At 26.8% G+C, this 27,276-nt stretch overlaps 2 protein-coding genes and 1 long non-coding RNA gene across 5 annotated transcripts in view; 2 read left to right on the top strand and 1 right to left on the bottom strand.

Annotated features, from left to right (window-relative positions):
- Positions 1-14,373, top strand: part of LOC126893789 (elongation of very long chain fatty acids protein 4-like) — a 28,438-nt gene extending 14,065 nt beyond the window's left edge. Inside the window, exon 8 of the transcript XR_007701265.1 lies at positions 14,298-14,373. The gene's annotated coding sequence lies outside the window, so the exon portion shown is untranslated. The remainder of the gene's footprint in view (positions 1-14,297) is intronic.
- LOC126893784 (elongation of very long chain fatty acids protein AAEL008004-like) lies at positions 1-26,025 on the bottom strand. Of its 3 annotated transcripts, none has more exons than XM_050664284.1 (8): positions 25,930-26,025; positions 19,063-19,171; positions 17,014-17,204; positions 13,777-13,866; positions 9,752-9,808; positions 7,043-7,148; positions 1,648-1,784; positions 1-380 (listed from the first exon to the last, which is right to left on the bottom strand). In XM_050664284.1, the coding sequence occupies exons 2-8, from the start codon at positions 19,163-19,165 to the stop codon at positions 207-209; spliced, it is 858 nt and encodes a 285-aa protein (XP_050520241.1). In that variant the 5' UTR covers positions 19,166-19,171; positions 25,930-26,025; the 3' UTR covers positions 1-206. The 3 variants fall into 3 exon arrangements, with proteins under 3 accessions (XP_050520241.1, XP_050520239.1, XP_050520240.1); XM_050664282.1 differs by lacking the exons at positions 7,043-7,148; positions 25,930-26,025 and adding exons at positions 7,453-7,558; positions 20,506-20,633; XM_050664283.1 differs by lacking the exon at positions 25,930-26,025 and adding an exon at positions 20,506-20,631.
- LOC126893823 (uncharacterized) overlaps positions 1-27,276 on the top strand; it is a 138,307-nt gene that overhangs the window by 84,450 nt on the left and 26,581 nt on the right. The window lies entirely within an intron of this gene.

The following is a 27,276-nucleotide window of genomic DNA, read 5'->3' as shown; positions in this document are numbered from 1 at the left end:
TTCATCTGTGGCAACATATATTGACTGCAAAGAAAATCTAATGGTAATGGCACTAGTTAATATACAGTAGCAGGGTTTCAAAGGTATTTGAAATAAAAAATAGAAAAATATATATATTAATAAACAATTTTGGCCCATCAGTATTATAAATCCATCATAATTTAAATATTTAATGATAATAATTCAATTATTTTCAGGAACAGTTTTTAATCGATACGTTCTTTTCGTTTATTTTCATTGTACGTTTTTCGGTAGAACATTACAAATAAGTATAAGAAAATTGCAACATCGGCAATAATATACATAACAAATAGCTTAGGAAAGTTGCAATCAAATACGTACAAACAAGTTTGGTATGCTATTAAAAGTAAAAATTGTGTCTGTAACAAAAAAAAAAAAAAATTAATTAAAACTTAATTTACATATACACAAAATCATTCATTAAGATAGAGACACTCATTTTCTTGGTAACCATTGAAAATTTTTAAATTTCGTAAAGGAAAATATTGCTTGATTCATACAACTCTAAAATAAAGGGTAAAAAAATAATATGTATTAAATTTCATTAAAATTGAGTGACGTTTGAGTGCCACAAGAGGGTTTCAAACAAAAATGTTTCATATAAAAATTGTTAAGAATACAATTTTTTATTAGTTTTATTGTGCGTCATTCAAATATTCAAATACTAATGCGTGTATTGTTTTTTTTTTTTGTAATATAGAACAAAGATTACAAAATAATTTGATTAAATTTAAATTAAGTATTTTTACATTATAAAGGATAACAAGTTAATTTTTAAAAATTACTCCACCTGATATTATATTTTAGATTACCAAAAATGTACATAATACACTACACTTTAAAAAAAAGATGGTCCGAGAGTCTTCCTCCCGTTGTGAAAGCGACAACGTCGACCAACCGATCCGCACCCGCGCATCATCGCCTACAACGCTGCTAACCATTTGCCGTCCAAGAATTACGCCGGACATCGCGTCGTCGACACCAGCGAATGTGCCGCGATATTATGCGAGGATTATTATTACTGTGTTAATCTTTTCGGTTTGTTTTATTTTTGTTAACATAATCTGTTGTCGCTCATTTAATAAACGGCCCACGGGTCTCTACCCTCAAAACCAGTGTCGACCACATTTTTGCGACGTAAGTCGTGTCATTACTAAGTATCAGAGAAACAGTTATTTTCTAATAAAAATGTTCACGGCAAACATACAGTTTTATAAATAAAGTTCTATAATTTTTTTAAAAATAGCATAGTTTGTATGATAAGAGACAATAATCGAAAAACCACTCTTTCAGTCAAATGTTCAACCCTCTTGCGGCACGTAGTAACGCAATTTGCACAAATAATTTTTTCATTTGAAATAATTACAGGTAGTGATGTTGATGGTATGGATTGATTTTTTTCCAAAAATAATTAACATCTTAAATCTATTTTTTTCTAACATATTAAGTGGGAATATATACAAATTTTGATAACTTCCAGAAAATTTTGTTTAAAAAATGAGAAAACTCGAGTGTGTGTATATGATAATTAAATACAAAGGAAATTTTTTATAAAATCTCAAAAATTTAACTTTATAAAATAACTTTTTTTTTTCACATTAAATAGAATCTTTTATTAATGCTTACAATTTGTATTCTAGTTAAATATTTTTTCCACCATAAAAATGTTTGTATTTGAGGCCCTAGTGCAGATAAAAAGTAATAACTATACATAATAACATGGACTGTTGCATTTAAAATACCACATAATAGCAACTGTTCTCCTGTAAAAAAAATAATAATAATACATTAAACAAAAAATATATACAATGTGTTCAGTAAGTAAAAAACCGTGTCAATCGTTACAAATAATGAGAACAATAGTAACCCGTTTCTTTACTTATTAAACATTCTATATATATAAAGCTTCTAAAATTAAACTCTCGAGATAAACTTAATCTTATACGCTATTTTTTTTTTTGTAGTGGGGATGGTGAAAAGCCTACACACTCCTGAGCAAAATAATTGAACCTCGGTATCGAAATTTGTTTGTAATCGACCCTATCCGACCCGAATTTAGAGGGTCTTCAAAAAGTAAGGAATCGAAGCAAAAACTCTACATATGTAAAAATTTTAATCCGCTCCAGTCCGGTCTAAATAAAACATAATTAATCAAACTCCGATCAGAACTGATCCATTCAAAGAAATTAACTGTTTATGTATTTTTTTTATATTTCGCACGAATGCACAGGTCCAATATCAATGTTCAATCTTGGCCGATCTGACTAGCCCGACATAAGATATTAAATTAATAATAAAGCCCCATCCTATTTTTAAACCTGGCTAAATGAAGTATAGTATCTACACACTCAAGAACTATGTTGTTTTGAATAAGTTTTAGTCGTTATTCATTTTATATAGTATTAAAAAAAATGTAAAAAGGGTCAATGTCAATGGTTTTATGATTACAATTCTTTTAAGAATATTTGACTTTTAAAATTGGGGAATTTCACACATTTATATAGTACTTACTAAAAAATAAAATAATAATAATTTAACACATATTTTCTCAAATTCAAAAAAAATAATAACTTAAAAAAATGATTTTGGATTATTCCATTATTAGCAATAAAAAATAAAAAGAGTTTTTACTGTATAATTGGAAAATAATCACTTTTATTTAATATACTAGAATCTGAAATTATTTGTAGTCGAATAAGGTAACTAAAAATGTGAATTCTATAATAAATTAACTTTACTACTGTAATAATTATGCTTTGATTAAAAACAAAATTTTAAGTTATAATGGAAATTATTTTTCATTTACCCTAAAATAAATTTGAATTCAATCAGAAAAATTACAATATATTACACGAATGACATATCAACAAAAAAAAAATCACTACTTTTATACCATTAATATTTTATTGGTTGTGTTTCTGGATTCTTTGTAAAACATTAAATTGAAAATGTATATATTTTAGCTGATTGCGGACGGGTAATAAATATTAATTAAATAAATTAGACATAAAACCGTATAAATGAACAAAATAAAATATATTTTATATAAAATAGATAATATGTCAATGTATCATTGTGTGCATTGACAGTATTGTCGATAATATAAAATGTATTTATTTTTTTTTTTTTTTTTTTAGTTTTTAATACAAAGTATTATTATAACTTAACAATTAAATAAAATGAGAAAAGAAAAAATAAATAATAATAATAAAAAAAATAGTACAATTGATCTTACATCAACAAAATTACAATAATATTACAGTAAAAATCATTAAATAAAAAAACCAGTTGAATGAATGAAAGAAATAACTAAAGAAATTACATCGAGAAAAGTTGAGTTAAGAATAGTGTAACAATTAATAGGAGAGATATTAAGATGAGATAAATTATTAAATAAAATAGAGCGAATACTTTCAAATGCACAGCAGTCAAAAATTATATAAGGAAAGTCGCTGAGAACTGCATCGTCATGTTTGGGGCAGAAAGGAAAATTGTTAAGGGACATTTTGTACGCATGAAAAGAAAGGCGATTATGACTAAGTCTTAGTCGAGAAAATGATAATATATGGAACCGGGAGAGAGGAAGTTTATGGAACCAAGGATGATTTGGAATAGTTGGTGAAATTGATTTGTGCCAAGCTGCGATGAGAGAGAAAGGAGAAGACCAATATTCTTGCCATGCTAGAAATATCGTCTTATTAAGGGGTGAAACGAAGTCAGATGAAGGAATATTGAGAGTTGGTAGACGGGTAATGAATTCGGTAAGTTTGGCTAAATGGTCTGCCTCCTCATTATCAAAAATACCCACATGACTAGGACACCATAAAAATTCGATTTTTGTATTAACTAAGAAAAGATTATAAATTAACGCTTTTATTTTAATAATAAGGAAAGATCTGCTTTTTTTGAATGAATTAGAAGAGAGAGAAGAAAGGACTAATAAAGAGTCAGTAATTATTAAAACATTAGAAATATTGAAGTATTGAATAAGCTCAAGGGCCGAAGAAATGGCATTACACTCAGTAGTAAAAAAACAAGATTGTGAAGGGAGAATATCTGAGAATTTAATATTAAGACTAGGAATAAAGAAAGAGAAACCAGCGGAATTAGAGCTTACTGAACCATCAGTAAATATAAGACAATTATTGGAGAAATTAGAGAATAAGAACTCATTGAATAGATTATTAACAAAATTAATAGGGAGAGATTGTAATTGCAGTTTTGAATAAGAAAGTGATGGTTAAAGTGAATAGGTGGGCAATAAATAAGAGCCAGGAAGGAGACATCATAAATTGGCAAGCGATTTAAAGATGTGATTATCATATTAAGGTACGGAGTCAAAATCGAAGAGATTGAAGCAAGTAAAGGAAGAGTTTTGGGAACATAGCGCCAAACTGCGCATAGAGAATGAAAATTATGAAATATCGAGTTGGCAGAATAGGATAACTTTTTAGTAAGAAATTTACAAGCTAGGAGTCGAGAACGAACTTTGATGGGGGGGCAAGCGCATTCCACTTCTAAACTTATATTTGGGGTAAAGTAAACGGCACCTAAGATAGTACGTAAGCAAAAAGTCATGAGGGAATTAAGCTTATTACGGTGCACAGTGGAGGCAGAGGAATATAGAAAAGATCCATAATCTACTCTGGAACGTATAAGATATTTAAATACAAGAAGAAGTGAAGAGGGGTGGGAACCCCACCAAGTCCCTGCTATAGAACGTAACAAGTTAGACCAACGTGATAAACTGGAAATCAAGTATTTAAAATGTGGCATCCATCGAAGTTTTTGGTCAAGCTTAAGGCCAAGGTAATTAACACAATCATAGTAGGATAAACTAATATTATCAAGATAAATATTCGGAATTTGAAGAATGTGTTTTCTTGTGAAATTAATAACTTTACTTTTTTCCGGAGCAGATTCAAAAAAAGATAACTGAAGAGACGTAGAGAGAGTTTGGAGAGCAATATTAATGTTAGAGGTAGCAATCTCAAGTGATTTATGGGAAGAAAAAATGATAATGTCATCGGCGTAAAATAAACTCGAATGATTGTTGGATGATGAAAGAGCGATGCTTATATCTGCAGTATAAATGTTAAAAAGAATTGGACTGAGACAACTACCTTGAGAAAGTCCTCTATAAGTGGTTCGATAACAGGTAGAGCCAAATGGGGAGTTAAAATGGAGATTACGACAATAAAATAAAGAAAATATAAATTTACACATCACAATAGGAATATTGAGGGAAAGAAGACGAGAAATAAGTAAAGGTATATGAACAGAATCAAAAGCACCACGAATATCTACAAAGGCAGCTGCAGTAAAAAAGCGGTTACAAAACGAATGATAAACAGACCCAACTAAGGAAGATAAACATTCCATAGTGCATACACTGCGTCGAAAGCCAAACATGTTATTTGGTAATAGAGAATTGGCTTCAAGAAACCAATCGAGGCGAGTTTTTAAAATAAACTCAGTTATTTTGCATAAGGAAGAAGAAAGAGCAATAGGACGGTATGCAGGGCTTGAAGCACAACTATTAGGAATAGGAATGACTTTAAAGGATTTCCAGGATTCAGGGATGATATTATTAAACCATAAATCATTTAAAATAGATAAGAGTATATCAAATGCTTTAATTGGAAGGTGTTTGAGCATTAAAGGAGAAATACTATCTAAGCCAACTGCAGAGGACTTTCTAGAGAAAATAGCTAAGGAGAGTTCATAACGATTGAAAGGGGATGAAAGGAAGTTGGTATTATTATGCGGCACATGAGTTGCAAAATATGAATTAGATTCATCAAGATTAGGAACGTATGGTGGTGCCACTTTATCGCAAAAGTTGTCAAACCAGTTATTATTGGTAGCTGATACGGGGCGGATTATACATTTTTTAAACTTTTTAGCTAAGGCCTGTTGCGGTTAATGATTTTTACCGCACTCGAGTGGGGCTATAGCACTAGCGAAAAAGAAACACAACACCTTTTTTTTCTACGGTTCAAAGTAACGTTGTATGCTTTATTTGATATTGAACAAACTTTTGATTGATTTACATAAAGTTTCTAACAGAAACAAAACACCGTAAACAGTTTTACGGAAAATATATATACAGGTGTGTACGCGAAGACAATATCGTAACGGCGTGTTCGGCGAGCGATCCAATCAGTCTCGTGTCACGGAGATTACTTAACGTATATTTGCGGCGGGTCGTAGATGGACGTGCGGCACTTGCTGGACTTTGTACCGTGGCGTATCGCACGCGGTGTTAGTCAGTCAAACTACCATATGCACGTAGTAGGGCGGCGGCTGATAAAGGTGTCACGGGTAGCGGGGCTCCGTGTATAGAGAACGACGCGGGACCGTGTCAGGCCCAAAATTCAGAGATAGACGAGGAAGGATGTATCTTAGAGCACATATTAACCCATGAGTCTTTCTTAGCTTTTTTCAAAACTTTGGTGATATTTGATAAAGATTTTTGATACAACATAAAGTCATAAAGAGAGCCTGACGCTCTATATTTTTTGAAATAAAAGGATCTGGTTTTGACTGTTATTGTGCAGGAAGAATTCCACCAAGGGGGAGAAGAACTAAAACGTTTATTAGACGAACGTTTGGTAAAATATCAACAAAGTTATTGTAGTTATCAATAGGAGAAGATGATAGAGACCACGAATCAAGAAAGGTACCGATAAAAAGAGAAAAAGTAGTCCAGTCAACTGAGTTTAAATTAAACGAGAAACTATTAGGATTGTCAGGAAGCGAGTTATTGTCAATATGACCTGAGGAATGAGTTAATTTTCCGGAAAGAAAAATTACTTAGTTTTAATGTTTTTTCTTATGAGTGTAACAGTGGAAGGACTGATGTAAAAGACCGCATAATGTGCTAATTTACCATACATTAATAATACGCTCTTTAAGGGCGGAGTCAATATTTTAATAAAACATCAATAATATAAAATGTAATATACATATTATTTTAAAGATAGTAAAAAATATGATACTAAATAGCATATTATCAAACCTTTTATAAATTTGAGGTATGCCCAACATGTGATTACCATGTTACAATGATGATAAATATGCAGAAATGATACTTGTGATTGTTTCTTCCGCAGAACAAAAAACACCTGAACAAATTTTATTAAANTTAAAGGATTTCCAGGATTCAGGGATGATATTATTAAGCCATAAATCATTTAAAATAGATAAGAGTATATCAAATGCTTTAATTGGAAGGTGTTTGAGCATTAAAGGAGAAATACTATCTAAGCCAGCTGCAGAGGATTTTCTAGAGGAAATAGCTAAGGAGAGTTCATAACGACTGAAAGGGGATGAAAGGAAGTTAGTATTATTANCAATAATATAAAATGTAATATACATATTATTTTAAAGATAGTAAAAAATATGATACTAAATAGCATATTATCAAACCTTTTATAAATTTGAGGTATGCCCAACATGTGATTACCATGTTACAATGATGATAAATATGCAGAAATGATACTTGTGATTGTTTCTTCCGCAGAACAAAAAACACCTGAACAAATTTTATTAAATTAAAAATATACACATAGATTGATTTTTTATTTACTATTAGATTTTTCTTAAAATAATGTGAATTTTTTTCTCGATTTTTTTGACATCAATTATCTCTTGATTTACAATTGCTTATATAGTTAAAAAATTATAACAATTTATATGCTTAATAGAGAGAAGTCGCGACATATGAATGCTTAACAATACAAATAACATAACCCATACCTTGATCATAATCTCTAAATTAAACTGTTAATAACTTCCAAAGTACTGGTTAGAAAATATAAAAAAGTTGTATATTAACTGCTTGGCAAACGTGTATAAAAATTTAAAGGCTTAATGTGAGACTTTTCAGAAAATAGTTTTTCGTTAATTATGAATAAATACACTAAATAACTATGAATTTTCAACAGAGTCAAAAATATACTTTTCTAGATTAATTTTCGCAATGATTTCAAATCTCCAATTAGATTTTTACTATCACTTCTAATTTTTGATATTATTAATTATTTAAAAGAAAGTATGAACATATAAAAAATATTGGTTAAAATGAAATTCACAATGAAAATACATAAGTGGACAAATCATAGGTAAAACTAGGCACAACATATTTCTGAATATCAGTATATTATAGAATACTGTAGGATATGACTATATGGAATAGTTCAATTGTAGCATCTATTAAAACGCCAAGAGTTACATAGAAATAATTGTTATAATTTTTATTGACATTATCTATTACAATTATCATGCAAAAAAAATAGTAATTTTAACGAAATTTAAAGCTCTTCTGCAAATTTTTTCTAAATGCAAATCTGTAAATAGTGTTTAAATTAAAAAAAAAAAATTTGTCAAAATAGTAGGTCAAGTGAAAGCTGAGAAAATAAATAATAGCTACAAAAAAAAACCACATAGTAAAATAATATTAATATGAATTTCTTCTCACGAAAGAAGACTACAGTAATGGGATCCTTGATATTTATTGAAGTTATTTAATCTAAATGAAATAAAAATCAAATGAGTTAAACATTTTTTTCTAACTCAAAAAGAATTAAGAAAAAATGAAGTGCCACAGTGTTACCGTCTCAGAAATCATACTTCGCATTCGTGACTTAATAAAAATGGAAATTTAGCTAGTTCAAATCTTAAAGTTATATTTCTCGACTTCAAAGAAACAAAATAATTTAAATACGTTTAACTTTTTATACTATGTCAATTAGATTGATATAATATTTATGAAAATCAGTGTAATCCCCTTATAATAAAATAAAATACAAAACCAAGAATTTTAACACAAAAATATCATATTTATTAATACGGTAGCTATTTTCACCACGAAGACAAAATAAAGTCCGACATTTTTTTTTTTTAATATTAAAGTATATTACATAAGCATTTATTTAAGATATATATATAAATGTTTCAGTATTTCCAGAACACATTCAAAAATTAAGTTGAAAAAGTACTACTTTCTATGATTTGAACCCCCCCTGTATGGTCCGATTTAAAAAAAGTATGTCGAATGAATGAAGTATATAAATATTATTTCATATAAAAAAACTGTATTGATTCATACATTTTTCAAAAAGTTATATAAATTTAAGATATATTTAAAAGTGTCAGTATTTCTGAAACACTTTCAAAAGTTAAGCTGAAAAAGTTAATTTTTTGTGAAAAAGTTGTCATTTTGAATCCCCTCCTGTGGGTAAGTAAAGATCAAAATTATAAAAAAAATATTCGAAATGATAGTTAAATATCTCATGTATCTATAAAAAAAAATTATATCGATGTTGTAGTTTTTGAAAATTTATGGCAGATTTAAGTAAAAAAAATTGAAAAAATGTCGAATATTTAAAGTGATTTTTAAATTTGTAATTTTTATGGAGGTTTTCCCCATTTACGGGGAACGAGGGAAATTTTTTCAATTTTTGAGGGTAATGTCTGCGACTAGATACGATTTGTGATCTTTTGACATATCGTTGAAAGAAATCGGTTCCGTGAGAGCTGAGAAAGAGTGGTAACAGACAAAAAAAAAACACATCATAGTAAAATTAATACCTTCTCAGCTTCGCATCGAAGCTAAAAAGTGATGGAAAAAATCTAAATGCAGATTTTAAATCAGCGCAAATATTTGGTTTAGCTAAGTATATTTTCGTCGAATTTGTCACAACATTTTATAAAATGAATTACTTACGGTATCAGTGAGATCCATTAACTTTGATATGAAGAAATACCAGGATCCTTTATTAAGCTAAAAAAAAAATTAAAAATAACCTCTATTAGAACAATTGATTTGTTAAAAATAACATGTAAATTAACTTTGAATTAAAAATACGGTACATATAAATCAATTTTAATAGTGACGAAAGTTCAATAAAATACTATGCGATCCGTTTATCAAACCCAATCAATTACACACAAAATAAAAATAATTTCAAGAATATTTTTTTTTTAGTTACATACTCGTATACATACAGAGTATTTAAAAAGTAAAGAAGCGGTTCAAAAAATGATATAAAAAATGTTTTGACAAGCTGTGTCCGTACAANTTTGTTACAAACTATGAGAACGATAGAATTTCGTTTACATATTTACTGAACACTTTGTATATGTAATTCACAAAATGAACGAAAAAGAAACTCATTTTTTTAGAGACTATTGAGAATTTCAAATATTATTAAAGAGAAAAAATATCAAGTTCAAAAAACTCTACTTTATTATGTAGTCACACCATTATTTTTTTTGTTCCTTCAAGGATAGAAACCCTTATTTATAATTTTATAATATGATAAAAAAAAAATTACAAACAATGTTGTTCTTATAATTTTTTTTATCCGATTAACCGTTCGTCCGTTACAGCTTGTTAAAGTTAAGTGATTTTAGGCCAAATTTCTCTTGTCATTTTACTGTATTAAATACAGAAGTCACTATTTTTATTTTCTGTTATATAAACCAAATTTTATTGATCAAGTTATGATAGGTAAATTAGCTATAAATATTTACAACGCACTAAAAGAGTGATAACAATAATAGATTCAAACCGGGTTTTCGGTGTATTATTAATAGCTAAGTCTATGGTTTTGTAAGACTAAAGGATCTAACAAAAATACCGGTTGCATTGCCACCGATATTATAAAACGTAAACGGTTGTTCGGCTAAAAAAAAATTATAAAAACAAAATTGTTTGTATTTTTTTTTCTATCATATTATCAAATCAAAAATATTGAGTATTATAAACTTAATAATATTTCTTTTTACAAAAATTTTAAATTTTCAATAGTTTCTGAGAAAATAAGTGTCTTACCAGATTTCGATTACTCTGTATATATATAAGCAAGTGGTTCATGTACAAAAATTTATCTTTAGACCATCATCCAGTCTATATTATTATCAAAAATGATATAAAAAATGTTTTGACAAGCTGTGTCCGTACAAACCACTTACCTTAAAATAAATTTCAACAATTATCAAGAAAAATTAAATAAATTATATGTTACGACTAGATGTTGACAATCAATATTAATAAATATACAATACTATTAAGATCACGAATTGTATTTAACAAAATAAACATAATAACAACAGTGCCATTTATTAATAATAAAATAATCCTAATCGGACTAATTCTATAATAAATAAATGTTATCAAATGTAAATTCGCAGAAAAATAATATATAGTTGTAAAAGTATTCTTTTAATGTCAATATTCTTAATGTCAATTTTAAACTTTCAAGTTAAGATAAAATGCTCAACCTTTTTTTTATTATAAACTTTCCTAAAAATCAATTTTAAAGAATCAAAAAATAAGTTTAACTTATTTTTTTACATGTTTTATTATGTTTAACTTTAATTATTAAATCTTTAAAAAATATAAAATATTTTAGCTTTTACAATATTTTTAGAAAAACAGAAAATAAAATTTGCATACAGTACAAAAAAAAATAGTTTTTAAGGAAATTTAAAAAATATTAGTGTACTTTATAGTTTACTGGAATTTGTTTTAGCCATTATGTTAATATTGTAATAATAATGGTACATTGATGATAATTATTGAAAAATATCCATGAAGGTCTTAAAAAATAAAATACTACATGAAAATTTAAGGATTTAAAAATTATTAGTTCTGTCCAATTTGTGTATTTTTTAAGTGATAACTATACAAGTTAATAACTAATAGAGGGTTAACTTCTTCTAACGCCGGGGGTTAGTAATTAAAGATTTTTATAGCCAGTTGACATGACCGTGTTCTTTACCATCGCACTGATCTGTATATCACTCGAGTTAAGATAGTATCACACCGACTATGTTGTATTTCTTTAAACCGCCTACTAGGCAAATCTCGAAATGTCTTATCACTAACTGGCATGTGCCGGCTATTATTAAAAAATTAATTATATTATAGCTTTAAAAAATAAAATTTATTTTAGTTTAATTCTACTTTAATTACGTTGTCGTTGGCCTACCGCTACCACAACATGATATATATAATATACGATAGTATTCCTAAAAAAATGTAAAAAATTATACAAAATGAATTCAGGCGATAATGGCGAAAGATTAGCGACTTTAAAAAAACGGTGATTAGTAGCACATGCATTTTTCACAAAAAAAACCATATACAGACCTGGATATCGCCAAGGGGAAATACATATAATAAGATAGACCTTATGATAGTAGATAATTAAATAAAACACTGGATTCAGGACGTAAGACGTTGTAGAGAAGTTAGATCACACTCAGAACTCTTCTTAGTTAGGATGAGATTGACACAGCCTCAGCGTTGTCACCCGTGTGACACCTCGCGATCGTGCCAGTTCCTTCTCAGTCACCGCTCCACTATAAACCGTACCTTTACACACACGCGTTATCATCGTATTGTAAAATTCAACAAAGTCCTAGTGTCAAATACCCGGCGCAATTCGCGTGAGGCAGTCATCTCAGTGACATCCTAAAGAATCGCATCGTTTCATCTGACGTATCTTTCAACCGAATATATCGACGCGACTACGAACAGCAGACATCGTTTGTACGAAATCTATACTTACATTTTATTTGTTGTATTTTTCATGTGCATCTTAACTACTCACAATTAACTTTAAATAAACACCACGATCCAACGAATCTAAATTGTGTCGTCTACGTTAATTCAACGCAGCACCTAATCTGACTACTGAGAGAACAGACAGAAAATTATTTTTATTAAAATAGAGAATTGGAGTATGTAAAAGAAGTATGGATTATAGAAAGGAAGTTAGAGAAATGGAATACATCAATTATTTGTCCTATTTATAAAAAAGGAGATGCAATAGATTATGGTTTATAGACCATACGTGGCAGATATTATAGATTATAGACAAAAGTGGTTTCTTAGAGTAAAGATCGATGATTTATTATATATTCACGAGAAATAATATGAATTCAATAATAAATTGTAAATACTATTTGTGGATTTTAGATAAGTGCATGACTGGGTAAAAAGAAAATCATCACGGAAATATCTAAAAAAATTTGGTATACCCGCCAAATTAAGAGTAATAATCAAAATTTGTATAGAAAAAAAGATTCAAAGCAAAATTCGGACAAATATACTCAGTAGAGTTTAAAACCACCATTAGACTAAAGCAAAGTCATACACGTTGCCCCACGATCCGCACCATCGCTATCATACGTCGCCCTACTAAGAGTATTTGACTAACCAACACCGCGTGCCAAACGCCACGATGTAAAATGGCGCAAGACCAAAGACAATCCTCCGCAAATGTTACGTTGAGCCTTCATCCCGTTGTCAATGTGTTATCGTCGAGGATGTACCGGACTCGACGAACCAATCAGCACTCGCGCACTATTTCCATCAACGTTGCTAACTTTTTGACGCCGAAGATTATGCCGGACACCACGTCGCCGACGCCAGTGAACGTGCCGCGATTTATGCGAAGATTATTATTAACTATGTTTGTCATTTCGCTTTGTTTGTTTTTTTAAATAATCTGTTGTCTGTAAGACATGTCAAAGATTAGGGTTAACACATTGACATACAAACGTTAATTGATTGTCTGTACTAGAAAACATAGTATTTTCCGCTGTTGAAATAGACGTCGTATTCTATCGGACTTTTATTAAAGACAAGCGAAGCTCAACTCTAGATTAGACAATATATAAAGTTTCCACTACGCTACATTACGCACCTTAATTTTTAATTATAATTGTAAAATATCTTACCTCAAGCAAAAGAAAATTGTTTAAGTTTCTTGGTATTGGATGGCATAAATTATTAAAATGATGAGTGATTGCTCCGGGTGTTGTAAAAAGCTATAAAAAAAATATAAACATATGCTTAGACTGAAAAAGAACTCAGAAAATAAACAAATTAATCCTTATTATTTAACTGACACTAATACCTCGTTGACAAAACATAATTTTTTGTGAGAACAATATATAATTTATTAACCAAAAAAATAATTTGTTTAAATTTCAATATAATTGATTAAAAAATAAAAACATTATTGGCTTAATTTTTTTTCAGTGTAAATATAAAAACCCAACACAGTGGATAGTAATTTATCTATTCTATTGGCTGGCAGCAATTGAATAAGAGAGGTACAGGTAATGCTGCCCATCGGTTAAAACCGCCCACCTTGATATTTCGACTTAAGCTAATTATAATTATTTAACTTGATATTGTAAAAATCTAATTTATGATTCATTTTAAGATATTCTATATCAATGCTAATTTTTTTTAGTTTGTACCAAGCATTAATGATCAAAATTTTATTGGTGTTTCATCTAATAATTTATCAGGTAAATTAAAATATTTAACTAATCTATGGCAATTATTCTGATATTAATCTGTATTTTATGAAAAATTGAGGTACTCTTTTTAAAATAATATCATTATTTAACACCTCTTATCATTAATTAATGAATAATTAAAAATCTCATAAGAAATTTAAAATCAGCTCATTACATTCACGGTTATATCTTGTTATATCAGTTTTTAATTTAATAAAAAAGTAAACCAACATACCAAATAAAAAGTTTTTAAAAATAATTTAATGTTAGCAACAATGAGTTTAAAAAAAATTGTATATATCATCATTCTTATAGAAAGCGGTGCTATCCTTTTATGCTGGTAATTCCACCCAAAATTGTTTTTTAAAAAATAATGTGTTATTTTGCATAACTTCATTTTAAATTTTATAGATTTTATAGTCAATTTTTTTATGTGATTTTTCATTACACGTATCTCCACTAAAATAAAAATAAAAATTATGATTAATAAAACAACCGACAGTGTCTAAAACTAGTTTACCAGTATTCACAATAAATACTGAATTTCCAGGAAGAATTTTAGATACAAAAGCCCTATCGTTTTAATCTGACTATAGTTTATTAAATACTATAAATATTAATATAATACAATATATAATTTTAGCTTTGAATTTTCAGAAATTAATTTATTAACCTTTATTTAATGATTAATAATTTATTCAATTTGACTGAAAACTACTTGCTTTGCAGTATGCTACAGCTATCCTATAATAAAATATATGTAGATTTTTTAGTTTAAAGTAACTAGATAAGTTGCTCACTTATATGGTTAATTTTAACTACATAATTAGTGAATTAAAGCAGGTTTAGGATGATCATTAAAATGGATTATTTAAAAAAGAACTGTAAAAAACTTTCTAGAAGACTTAGCGTTCTGTAATTTATTAAAGTTATATTTTCCAAGTATTTAATTTTCGTATACTGTAAAAACATCTTATCTAAACAAATCACTTTTTGTCTCAATAAATGATTATCAATGGTGTTTTTAACGCCACCAATAAGTCTACATGAGAATTAGTTATTTTGTTGAGTAAGGAAAGTATAGAATATATTAAAAATTAAGTATGAGAAACCAAACCCAGGATGCCTAACAAATTAAAACAAAAATATGAAAAGAAATGATAAATGAAATTCATTTATAATGTTTATTTCATTAATAATTTATTTCTTAAGCAATTTGTTATGTCCAGTTTTCAAAAACGCTGTAAATAATGTTGGTATTCCTTATTATATTAAAGTTAACAATACTCAATGTTTTTTAAACACTTTTTGATTTATTGAATAATTATTAGTTTTTTACTATTACTAAAATTAGTAGTAGTTATTTAAAAATTAATAAAGAAAAAAATTAAAATAACTAATAGATTACTAAAAAATAGTAATTGATTATAATCAAGTATTTTATGAATCTCAATTGTATTTACTCAGTCACAAAATATTAAATTTTAATTGAAACAATGATATGAAAAAAATACATCACAATAACTAAATTTTTCATAAGGAAAAACCGTATAATCTTATGAAAAGAGACATTAAGTTTTTCATGTTAGTCCATTATAAAGATAAATTTGATTGAACCATTCCATCAGATTAGTAGAGCTTGTATTTACTACGTTAACCACATAAAAAGTGATTTTTTTAAACCTAGTATATTTTTATGTTAATACTTTAATTGGATTTCTTAAAAATTAACTAGTCATTTTTATAAATAACTAAATAGTCTTTATACGAATACTACATTAATCATAAATTAATACACAAGATGATTGTTTAAGTATGCCTCATACAATATGTTCAATATGGATTGTTCTAAAACAACTTTTGTACTAGTGTTTTTAAAGAAATTAACATTTCTAAATGATGGCGGGGGTGAGGCGCAAATCAAATTAAAGTTCTAATCAATCGTTCTGCGTCGCGCTATTACTGTCTAGATATTAAATTATTTGAATTATTTAGATTATAGTTTGGTTTGGTTCGACCCAAACAAATTGCATATCCTCAAAAAAATACAACATTATATCCAAAAAAACTATTTTTTTAGCAAAATAACAAATATTTTAATCTAGTTAGTAATATAAAGTATGACCGAATAAAGCCACTTCCGTAAAAATTTACTATGTTGTGAATTTTAGAGATAACGTTAGCTCCCATTCGGGAATTCTGAGGTAACTTGTATCTAGTTGGTCATCAAATACAAAATTAACCTTTCACAGGAATAACCTCCATAAAACCGCCCCTGCCATAAGATAATACTATACTACAAATAATAGTTTCACTAAAAAGCAATGACATATTACATAATTGTATTATGTTCAAGCTATCCAGCTATCTCCAAAAGTCCAATACCTCCAAAGAGTACAATTTGTATTTTTATCATTATTAATAATTTTTACTTTTTAGTATTACATAATGTAGTCTATAAATTACAATTAGTGAACAATAACTTAATTTATTAAAAATAAATCCCTAAGATACTTAATAAATTTAATTAGTGTAACAGAAAAAAAGCTAACAAATTAAGTTAAATTATTAAACTTAACATGTAAATATTAATGTGTTAATGTCTAGCTTTGTATAATTTTAAAATATAATAATGTTAACTGACAAAAAGTATAAAATATCACTAACCAGTGAAACTATGTAACCATTAAAGGCAATTTGAATAATATTATATAGCAGCATTGGGTACTTTAAATTAATTGGATTTCGATTTTTCATCATTTCTGGGCCAACTTTCAACACAAATAGTAAATAAATAATTATAATTGAAAATACTGGTATTGATGAGCTCATGAACATCCAAGAATCGACTTCATCATCTGTAAACAAAATTCATTTTAATATATGTATTTAATGTTCGCACCTGTAATGTTATTACATTAAAATATTTTAATAATATCACACTAAAAATATATTGCAAAATCAAATAAAACAAGCAATGAGTTAATTGTTATGTATTGAGTACGGAAACTCTAAAATGGGGCTTCAAAAAATTTTAATGAACTTGGCAACTATAGAATCCCACCTGTTATCATCAAGCAAAGACAGCGGTGATGCTGAGCACATCTTTGCATTAATTCATTTACAGGTGTGCTTTTATCGGACCAAGGGATGTTTTAAGTTATAATAAATGTTTTCTCATCAACCTATTTCTGATGAATTATTATTCTATATTGCTGTTTAACATATAGTCGAAAAAATCAAACAATTCAATCTTCACTTGCGATTCACCGTGTCCAAAATGCGGTAATTTTTAAGTACTCTCTTTTTTCCCTATTAACATTATATTTCACTTTTTTTTTTAATACGTATTCTAATTAATTTGAATTCATAATCACATTAATATTTAAATATAACTTCTTCTTTGTATTTTATCTCTATANTTTTAAATATTACTTTTTCTTTGTATTTTATCTGTATACAGTACATTAAATTTATCCTATTTTACATTTTCAATCCGCATCCATGCAATGGTAATATACAATTAAACTACGCACATAACAGTTTTCAATAAGACAACACAAACAAAAATTTTTGTTAAATATCAATGTTGAAAAAGAGTGAAGTATTGCATCAGGACTGACAATTATCCATTGACTATACCATACTGACACAATAATTTATATTGGCTAGGATTTTGTTTTAGTACTAATCCAGTATTTGCAGTCAGTACTTGAGTGTCATTGCTGAAAGAGTCATGGCGTAATATTGATTGTGTCCAAACATACAGTACTAATTTACCAGTATGGAAAAGCATTATTATTATTCNCCAGTATGGAAAATCATTATTATTATTCCAGATTTATGTAAGTATTCGTCCAATGCTGGTAGCCGCTACTGCACCTGTTGTTAATATCTGATTGGCATAGAGAAAAAGGACAGTAGGTTATACATTTTGGACCTTCGAACCAGATAATTAAAATAGTCATCATTTTGAAAAAAACACAAAAGCTGAAATCATAGAAAAGAACAAGCAACTTCTCATCACGCGCTTATAACGTGACTGCGTTTTGAAATCAATCAAGGAAATCCACACTATTGCAAAAAAGGTGAAGATTTACCACTACAGTTAGAGTTGGAAATACAATCACTAACTTGACTTATTTGCCAGATTATTAAGCATCAGATTGTAGCTTTAGTCGACCTTAATAAGGTAGAAGAATATTGTTTGACACGGCACCGCCCTACGCTCGAGACTGGCGATCACTCGTGTCTCTCTCGATATCAGCCGTCCAGCTATTAATATGACAATCGGTTGTCATCGGGTGTCTCCTCGCCCTTGACACCGTGACAAGGCCGCCGCCGAATATGGATTACTGATAATGCGTTCTGTTCCGTTTCCGACATACACCTTAGCTGGTTGCTCCACTTGGTTCTTTAGCCTATACTGTTTTTTTGTTCGTGTTTCAAATTTTGTTTGTGTTTCAAATTTTGTTTATTTTATGTAATCTTGCCAACGATATGCATCCGTGCAACGATATAATTATGTTTATATTTACATATTATAATTATATAGAAGTATCACCCGTACGTCAGGGACACTCGAATACACGATAGTATATACAATACTTGTACGTGCTATTATTGCCATTATTATTATTATTATACCTATTAACTCATACCTGTGCATCGATATAATTGTGTTTGTATTTATATATTATATATTAATATGCTCACCCCATACTAATTCATTCTGCAATAGATCATTTAATGTACGTCTAATATCTCCTGTGAAGTTCAATTTTAATCCTTCATCAACATTCATCATGTAAGAAGTCATGTTTACCTAGTTTATAATTAAAAAAATTGTCTAAATTCATTGATATTTAAATTAAAACGTATACTTAAATATAAAAATATTTTAACTCTGTATAAAAACAGAGAAAAGAAAATAACTAGGAGAAGTGCATAAGAATCACTAAGAATATAAGATAATAATAAAATTAGGTTTGAGACATCTTGCATTTGGAACGTTGCAAAATTCTTCATATAATTCAGCTTTAAATTAAAATGAAAAAATGTAATTAAATATGTTTACAAGATATATATTAACAAAAAACTAGCCAATGGTAATTAGATTCAAAATTAATTAGCTATGTCAAATCTTCGTGAATCACCCTATAAGTACCTCATAAGTTATTATAATAACCTGTAATTAATTAAAATAAAATATTTTTCATGTAATTAGTAATCAACCTTGAAAACCTAGACGAAAAATAAGTTTAACTTAGCCCAACTATAGGGTATATCCTAAAACAGTCTTAATTTTTGAGGACAAAATAGTTTAATTTTGTGGAAAAAGATTTTTTTAAATAATGCGATTTAAACGAAAAAAAAATTTATTCTAAATCAATAGGTTATGATATTTCATTGCACTAAAAAAAGGGTATTTTTATGAGTAGTTTAATTTTTAATTTAAGAATTGTACCAGGATTAAAAAGTTTTAATGCATATTGTACTCATTATGTTTTTTATCAGAATATTAATCACAAAATCCAATCGTAGACATTAAGTTACTGTTTAAGCTATTTTGTATCTTTTACAGCAATACTACACATCTCAAAATTTNGAACGAGGGAAAATTTTTAAATTTTTAAGGGTAATGTCTTCAACTAGATACAATTTGTGATCTTTTGACGTATTGTTAAAAGAAATCGGTCCAGTGAGAGCTGAGAAAAAGTAGTGACAGACACAAAAAAATAAAAAAAAAAATAAACACATCATGGTAAAATTAATACCTTCTCAGCTTCGCATCGAAGCTAAAATAAACACATCATGATAAAATTAATACCTTCTCAGCTTCGCATCGAAGCTAAAACTAGATCTTAGTATTTAGTTTTCATCATTTATTTTTAAGGAACCGTTTTAATAATTTTGTTCTCAGAACGGAACATACTATTTCAGTACGTTTTCTTTTTTGAAATAAAATACTAAATATTTTCTTCATGAAGACTTCTAAAAATACTGATTAAAAAAAATATTTACAAAATTAAAAAAAAGCAAACCGAATGGAATATACCTAGGAAATTAACAATTAGTCGTTACGCGATAACTTTTTTATTAATCAATAATAATTTAATTTATTTCCTATTGTCGATGTATAAACTTTTACATACATACTTTAACTTTTTGGGGTAGAGTTGTCTCTTAAGTTTATTATGGTGAATAGGCTCGTAAATAAATTAGTTTTAGTTATATTTCCCCAATCATGGAATGGAATTTGACGATACTATCATGGTTATGTTAAATATTTCTCTAAAACAATATATATTTATATTAAATAATATACACATTTATTTAATGTTTTTATTTTTCAATTTTATATATTTTTTAGCTTCAATATTAAGTTAACAAACTATTTTATATCCATTTTAACATCAAATTTCTATTATATACTAAAAAATGTATTATTACTGTTACATATTAATTAAAAAAGCTGAACCTTAGTCAACACAATTAGTGTTAATTTTCCAAGGCTAAAGTTGTTTACATATTTATACCTAGCGCAATATAAATAATAATATAAAAGAATTAACTATAAAATAAAAACATGTTTCATAATTGATGTAAGAATCATTTAAAATATAATAAATAATTACTATTTTTATTTTAATTGAACGATAACCTTTCAAAAAATGATTTCCGGGGTGAACAGGATTGTAAATTAATAATTTGATTTTAACGCTCTATCTAATTAATCAAATTGGTGTAAATTTATTTCACAAATATATTCATGTATAAAAAATATATGTATAATAAAAAATACAAAATTAAAAAAGTATCATTAATAGTATCAAAATGTGCTAAAAGAAAAATAAATATATATGATGATGTATAATTTAGTGATTATAAGGTAATAAAGTCTTAGTAATAAGGTTATGATAAATGTATCACTATGTATTATCACTGCTTATTCCTTCATATGTAATTTTAGTTATCAAATTTTTCATAGTAATTTAGAAATTGAGAAATCATGATTACTTAATTTGTTTGTACTAGAAAAATACAATAAAAGCACATTTTTATTGTATACAGTGTGAAATTCACAGACTGTTTTGTGTCCGTCAAGTGACTATAATTATTGTTCATAATATAATCTTCCAGCAATATAAATAAATCGCATCACGTCAAAAAAAAATGTAAGTTATCTATGTACTTATATAAAATTAGTTAAAATACTTTGATAGAAAATTAGGTACAAATAAATAAAAATTGGGACTAATAAGACCAAGTTAAGAACTTAATGACCCATGTTTAAAAAGATAAACAATAATATGGGGTTAAAGTGGTTGACAAAATGACCTACTTATATATATATACATCATTTAAAATTCAAATATGTGAATGCCAGAATAATAGGTCTTTTTAAAAATAGTGAACTTAAAAAGAAATCATAATTTATTTATTTATTTTAATGAACTGATAACGAATGAATAAATTATTTTTTTTTTAAGTAACCGGAACCACTTAATTTTTTTAACTGTGAACACGTTAAAAAAACTGATTGTTTTATTATAGAATATTATAATTTATTAGAATATTTATAGATATATCCATGTCTTTTGTTTTGTGCTGAACTTTTAAACTCGTTACAAATATTATCATTGAAGCGACAGTTATGGGCCCGAGGATGTATCTATACTATCCTAATACGCCAGCATAAAAATGAAAACATTAATATATTTATGAACATTGTAATTATTGGTTTTTTTATTATTTTTATTTTTTTTACAAAATAAAATATAAAAAATTTTTTTTAAAGAATTTATTTCTGCTATCACTTATAATTATTATATTTTATTAATTTATTTATGATATTCTAATAAAATTACCCCAAACAGGACCACGTCGCTAGGTTTATTAAATGTGAAAAAAACAAACCTGGCTTTTTAATTTATACAACGCTTTAATATAATTCATTTTAAATAATGTTAAATGTATTTTAATTTGTAACTATTTATTAATATAATTCTTGTATAAAAAATTGAGATGGCACAGGCTGTCCCGTCTATTATTTCATATATCCCATTTATAATTAGTTGTTCTGGACAGCCAACAATAAAGCCATTACTTTTAAAACATTGGTGGTTAAATTAGTCAGATCATGCCCGGCTATAAATTGTATATACTTATAGTACAAATAAAAATTTATAAAAAATAACGTAACACTTAGATGCACGTGTTCTAATTATTCATGAATATAGTGAATTAAAATTAAAACATATTGCAACCTAGTTTTTCTTTTAAGTAAATGCATGTCATTTAACTATTCATTTGTATTTTTGTATAATCGACGTAAATACATTAATAAGCCATTGATTTCATAATATTAATTTATAAAACTTGATAAACAACATTTAAAGCCGTAATATAATAACAAAATAGGTTTATGTATATATAAATGTTCTGTTATTGGCAAAAAATATTACCATGATAATATTGCCAAGTTCTTTTAAAATATTACATTATTATATTATAAATTATTATACTACTTTTGTAGTAACTATAGAGTTGCTACTTTTGTTTATTGTTAATATTAAATATAATTTTATTAAATATTTAAAAAATACTATTATTGTTAACATTTTTCTCGATCTTTAATTATAAAGTAATTTTTATGTAAGGGTGTCAACATAATTTTTTTTTAATGAAACTTACATAATTGACAAGTTTAGTTAATAGATAGTTATTTATTTAAGAAATTTATCGATTGATAACAACTTTTGTTATCAAAAGTTATGTTACATTTATCTTAATTNTTTATTGATTGATAACAACTTTTGTTATCAAAAGTTATGTTACATTTATCTTAATGCATTTCTGTGCCCCGCAACTTAAACCCTACCAAAGTATCAAAACATCCATAATTCCTGAACTATTAGTTAATTATGTATGTTCCCATTAAAAAAACAGAGTTGGTACTCGCATAAAGGAAAAGAGATGGACAAAATAATTATTTAAACTTTTAAAATGTGAAGAAAAATATTAATTCAATAAGCTAAAAAAACAAAATTTCAAAATTATTATATAAAAATAAATTTAATCAATCATCCAGTCTGAACCGTCCTATTTAACTTAGAATTATTTGTAGGGGAAGACATTATTCAAACATCGAGTAGGTTTTGAGTATTTTAATTTAATATGAAATTATTAAGTGTGTAGTCCACATATTTTTATTTTTACTTATGTGATCCCAATACTTAAACTTTTGTTAAGTATTTGAATACTAGTATTTAAATTCATTTGGAATGTATTTGTATAAAAATATTAAATAATTTTTAATGTAACATACAGCTAAATAGCTGCCTTAATTATTAAGACATCTTAAATAATGAAAATTATAATCTTTGTCAAAAAATATGTGTAAAATTTTGTGATATTTGAAAGCACTTACTAATAATTAAGCCAATAACANGTGATATTTGAAAGCACTTACTAATAATTAAGCCAATAACAGACCCCAAAGTTATGAATTATATTTAATATCAGTGTATGTTATCCGATCAACAAAAAAAAACTTGAAAACTTTTGAATAAATATCCAAATGTTTTTATGCTTCACAATACACTAATACTAAGTAGTACCCCAGATGTAGTCTTCAGTGTATGTAATGTCATTTTAATAAGTCTCATTTCTCTTCTTCGGAAAATGAGAAAGTCGTGTTTTTTAAATTAAACTAAATATTGCTATAAAGAATAAATAATTTCAAATTTTCAATGAAATGAATACATAGTTTTATTTTTATCGATAAATTTGGTATTTTTTAATTTCAAAGATAACAGTTATTTTGTTATGTATAAGGATAACTAAAGACTTATATTTCATAATTAATTAGTTTAATAGAATTTTAATTAACGATTAACTGTAATTTTTTGCGTATGAAAGTCTTTTATTTCTTTAAAAAAAAAATATTTGAAATACTTTTAAAAACTATTTGTATTTTCACTAAAATACTTTTCAATATTGGTATTCGAATTTGTATATTAAATACATTTTAAAAGTATTTTTAACAAGTCTGCTAATGTTGCACTAGTCTTTAGACGACTTATATTTCATAATTAATTAGTTTACTAAAATTTTAACTACGATTAACTGTAATTTTTTGTGCATGAAAATCTATTATTTCGTAAAAAAAAAGAATATTTGAAATACTGTTTTTTTATAAGAAAACTTTTCAATATTAGTATTCGAATTTGTATTTTGAATACATTTTAATAGTATTCACAACAAGCCCCCTAATATTTCACTAAATGCACACACAAAATTCAAATAATTTATAAAAATACAAGTGAAATAAAAGTCAATTATTTTTAATCAATATATTGATTACATTTTTAAAATTTATGTATATAAAAATATACAACCATGGATATCGAAATATTATTTAAAAATTGTTAGTTTTTTATTTATTTTTACTATATAATGTTTCGATAGGAATGACTATTTGCTTGTAGAAATTGAAATATTCTTATTTTATCAATTTTTAAAAATTACTTTTTATTACTGTGGTAGATTTTTATTTAGAAATTAGACCTTAATATCTAGGCTTAATATAAAATATTTCACCTATCTTAAAATTATAATACTTATTTCGGTATCAAATACAAAATAATAATACTCATTTAATTTTAAGTTCAAAAAACTGTAAAAGTTCTTTTATTTTCAGTGACTATATTGCTAATAAAATAATTTTATCTAATAAAAAAAGCTAATGAACTAAAAATTAGTTTTACACATACTGTTACTACTACTACTACGCAACATAACGGTGTCTCAACAACAAAACAAATAAATGTCGGTAAAATGTGACCAGACTTACTATCCCATGCAACTACTAATTGAATCATATTTTAGCTTGATTATAAATTCAAGATGCTATGGTGTTTTAAAGTTTGATTTTGTGAAAATTTGGGTATAAATTTATAGTTTTTTACACTTAAATGTAGAAAAATATTTCTGAATTAAGTCATTGTAAAATTTATTCAGATTAAAGATCAGATTTTCCAGTATTGTATTACCTTCTCCGTATTTGTAACTATCATGTGACATTCTATTATTATTATTTTTTACAGTTATGATAAAATCTAGGTAACTATAAATGCTTGCATACTCTCAAAAATCAAAAATACGCGTTATCAAAATAATTTTTAAGATCGGTTTCAAAATACTTAGATATAGGGACACCCTTTTTTTGGGGGTCAATTTTATAATTTTAATATGTGAAAGGTCAAGAGAAAACCAAGGTATGTTAATTTTATGAAATAAAAATTTTTGTGATCAATAATTTAAAAGTTTTTTGTGCCAGTAAATAAACAGGTAGGTGAACTGAAATTTGGATTAAAATAATTGAATGTTGGCCAAAATCTTTACATGCCTGGTTCTTTTTCTGTTTTGACTCGACTATTTTTTACTCTATCTTTGACTTACTTAATTATATAACATAGATAAATTTGATAAATATTAATTGAAAATATTATATAGATTAATTTTGTTCTAAAACGTATCCCTTTTTTTATTTTATTTTAGAAAAGTTAAAAGACTCACTTAAAAAACTGACCAATAATTTGTATTCGTTTATCACTAATAAAAATTACAAATAGAAAAATTGTTTAAATTAAAATAATTTGAACAAAAATAAACACAACGTTTATTCTTGTAAACTATAAATATAATAGTGTTCGAGGGGATATAAATTAAGTAATACCACAGCAGTGCTATTGAAGTTCGAAATGAACAACAAATACATAAGTTACTATTACAGAAATATTGTTGATAATGGGCGTTCCATGAAATAAATATGGGGCAGTTGCCTCTACCCNCATGAAATAAATATGGGGCAGTTGCCTCTACCCTTTAGTTTTTCACTTAATCAGTTTTTATAATTGTTGAGTATAACAAAATGTAGCAAAATAATTTTTTTTAACTGAAAGAAAAATTGTATTTTTCTAAATTGTATTATGAAGCTAGGATTATGAACTTTATTTTTATAAATTAATAATACTTAGGTTTGATTTTTATTTATTAAATATATAGACACTTAATTTAATAAATAATATATAAAATTACTAAAAAAAATTTTATTTATACATTTTTTATTTCTGGGGCCAATAGGCGCTTATTAAAATATTATTTTTGAGGATGCAAATTATATTTTCTCATTACTCCAAATGGACTACATATCTATATGATAAAACACACAACATTTTAGTTTTTTTTGGGGGGAGTTAATTTTTTACTGAAAGGGCTAAGCTTCTTCTTGTTGGCACCTCGATAAAGTGTGATTCTGGTTGGGATCCCAGTCACCCCCCTTTCTACGCTAGGTATGTTAAACGAACTAAATAATTAAATATTTAAAAAAATATTTTACTCCCATAAAAAATTTTTGCAGAAGCTCATATTTTTTATAATATTTTCGAGTAAAAAATGTTTAATATTTTTTAGTTTTAAATTAATATTTTAAATATATTTTAATTTTAATTCAAACCACAAGTAATTAATTCTTATTATATATTTGATGTGTTTGAGTTTGATAAATAAGTATCCAAAACGATTAAATATTATTATACTAAAAACTTATACTATTATACTTCTTCTTCCTCGCCTTAATCCAAACTACTTGGGGTCACCCTTACTCTAAACTTCAACTTGACAGGACCTCCCACATATGGCATTCAATAGCATTCCTCAATCTCTTTTTTGGTCTTCCTCTACCTCTTCTTCCTTCAACATTCATTTTAGCTTCGATGCGAAGCTGAGAAGGTATTGGTTTTACTAAGATGTGTTTTTTTTTTTTGTGTCTATTACCACTTTTTCTCAGCTCTCACCGAACCGATTTCTTTCAACGATACGTCAAAAGATCACNATTTCTTTCAACAATACGTCAAAAGATCA

The sequence above is a fragment of the Daktulosphaira vitifoliae genome, unplaced genomic scaffold (genome assembly GCF_025091365.1).
Source record: "Daktulosphaira vitifoliae isolate Bord-2020 unplaced genomic scaffold, ASM2509136v1 Scaffold_1, whole genome shotgun sequence".
Lineage (NCBI taxonomy): Eukaryota > Metazoa > Arthropoda > Insecta > Hemiptera > Phylloxeridae > Daktulosphaira > Daktulosphaira vitifoliae.
The sequence above is the reverse complement of the archived record's forward strand: the minus strand, read 5'-3'. Positions and strand labels throughout refer to the sequence as shown.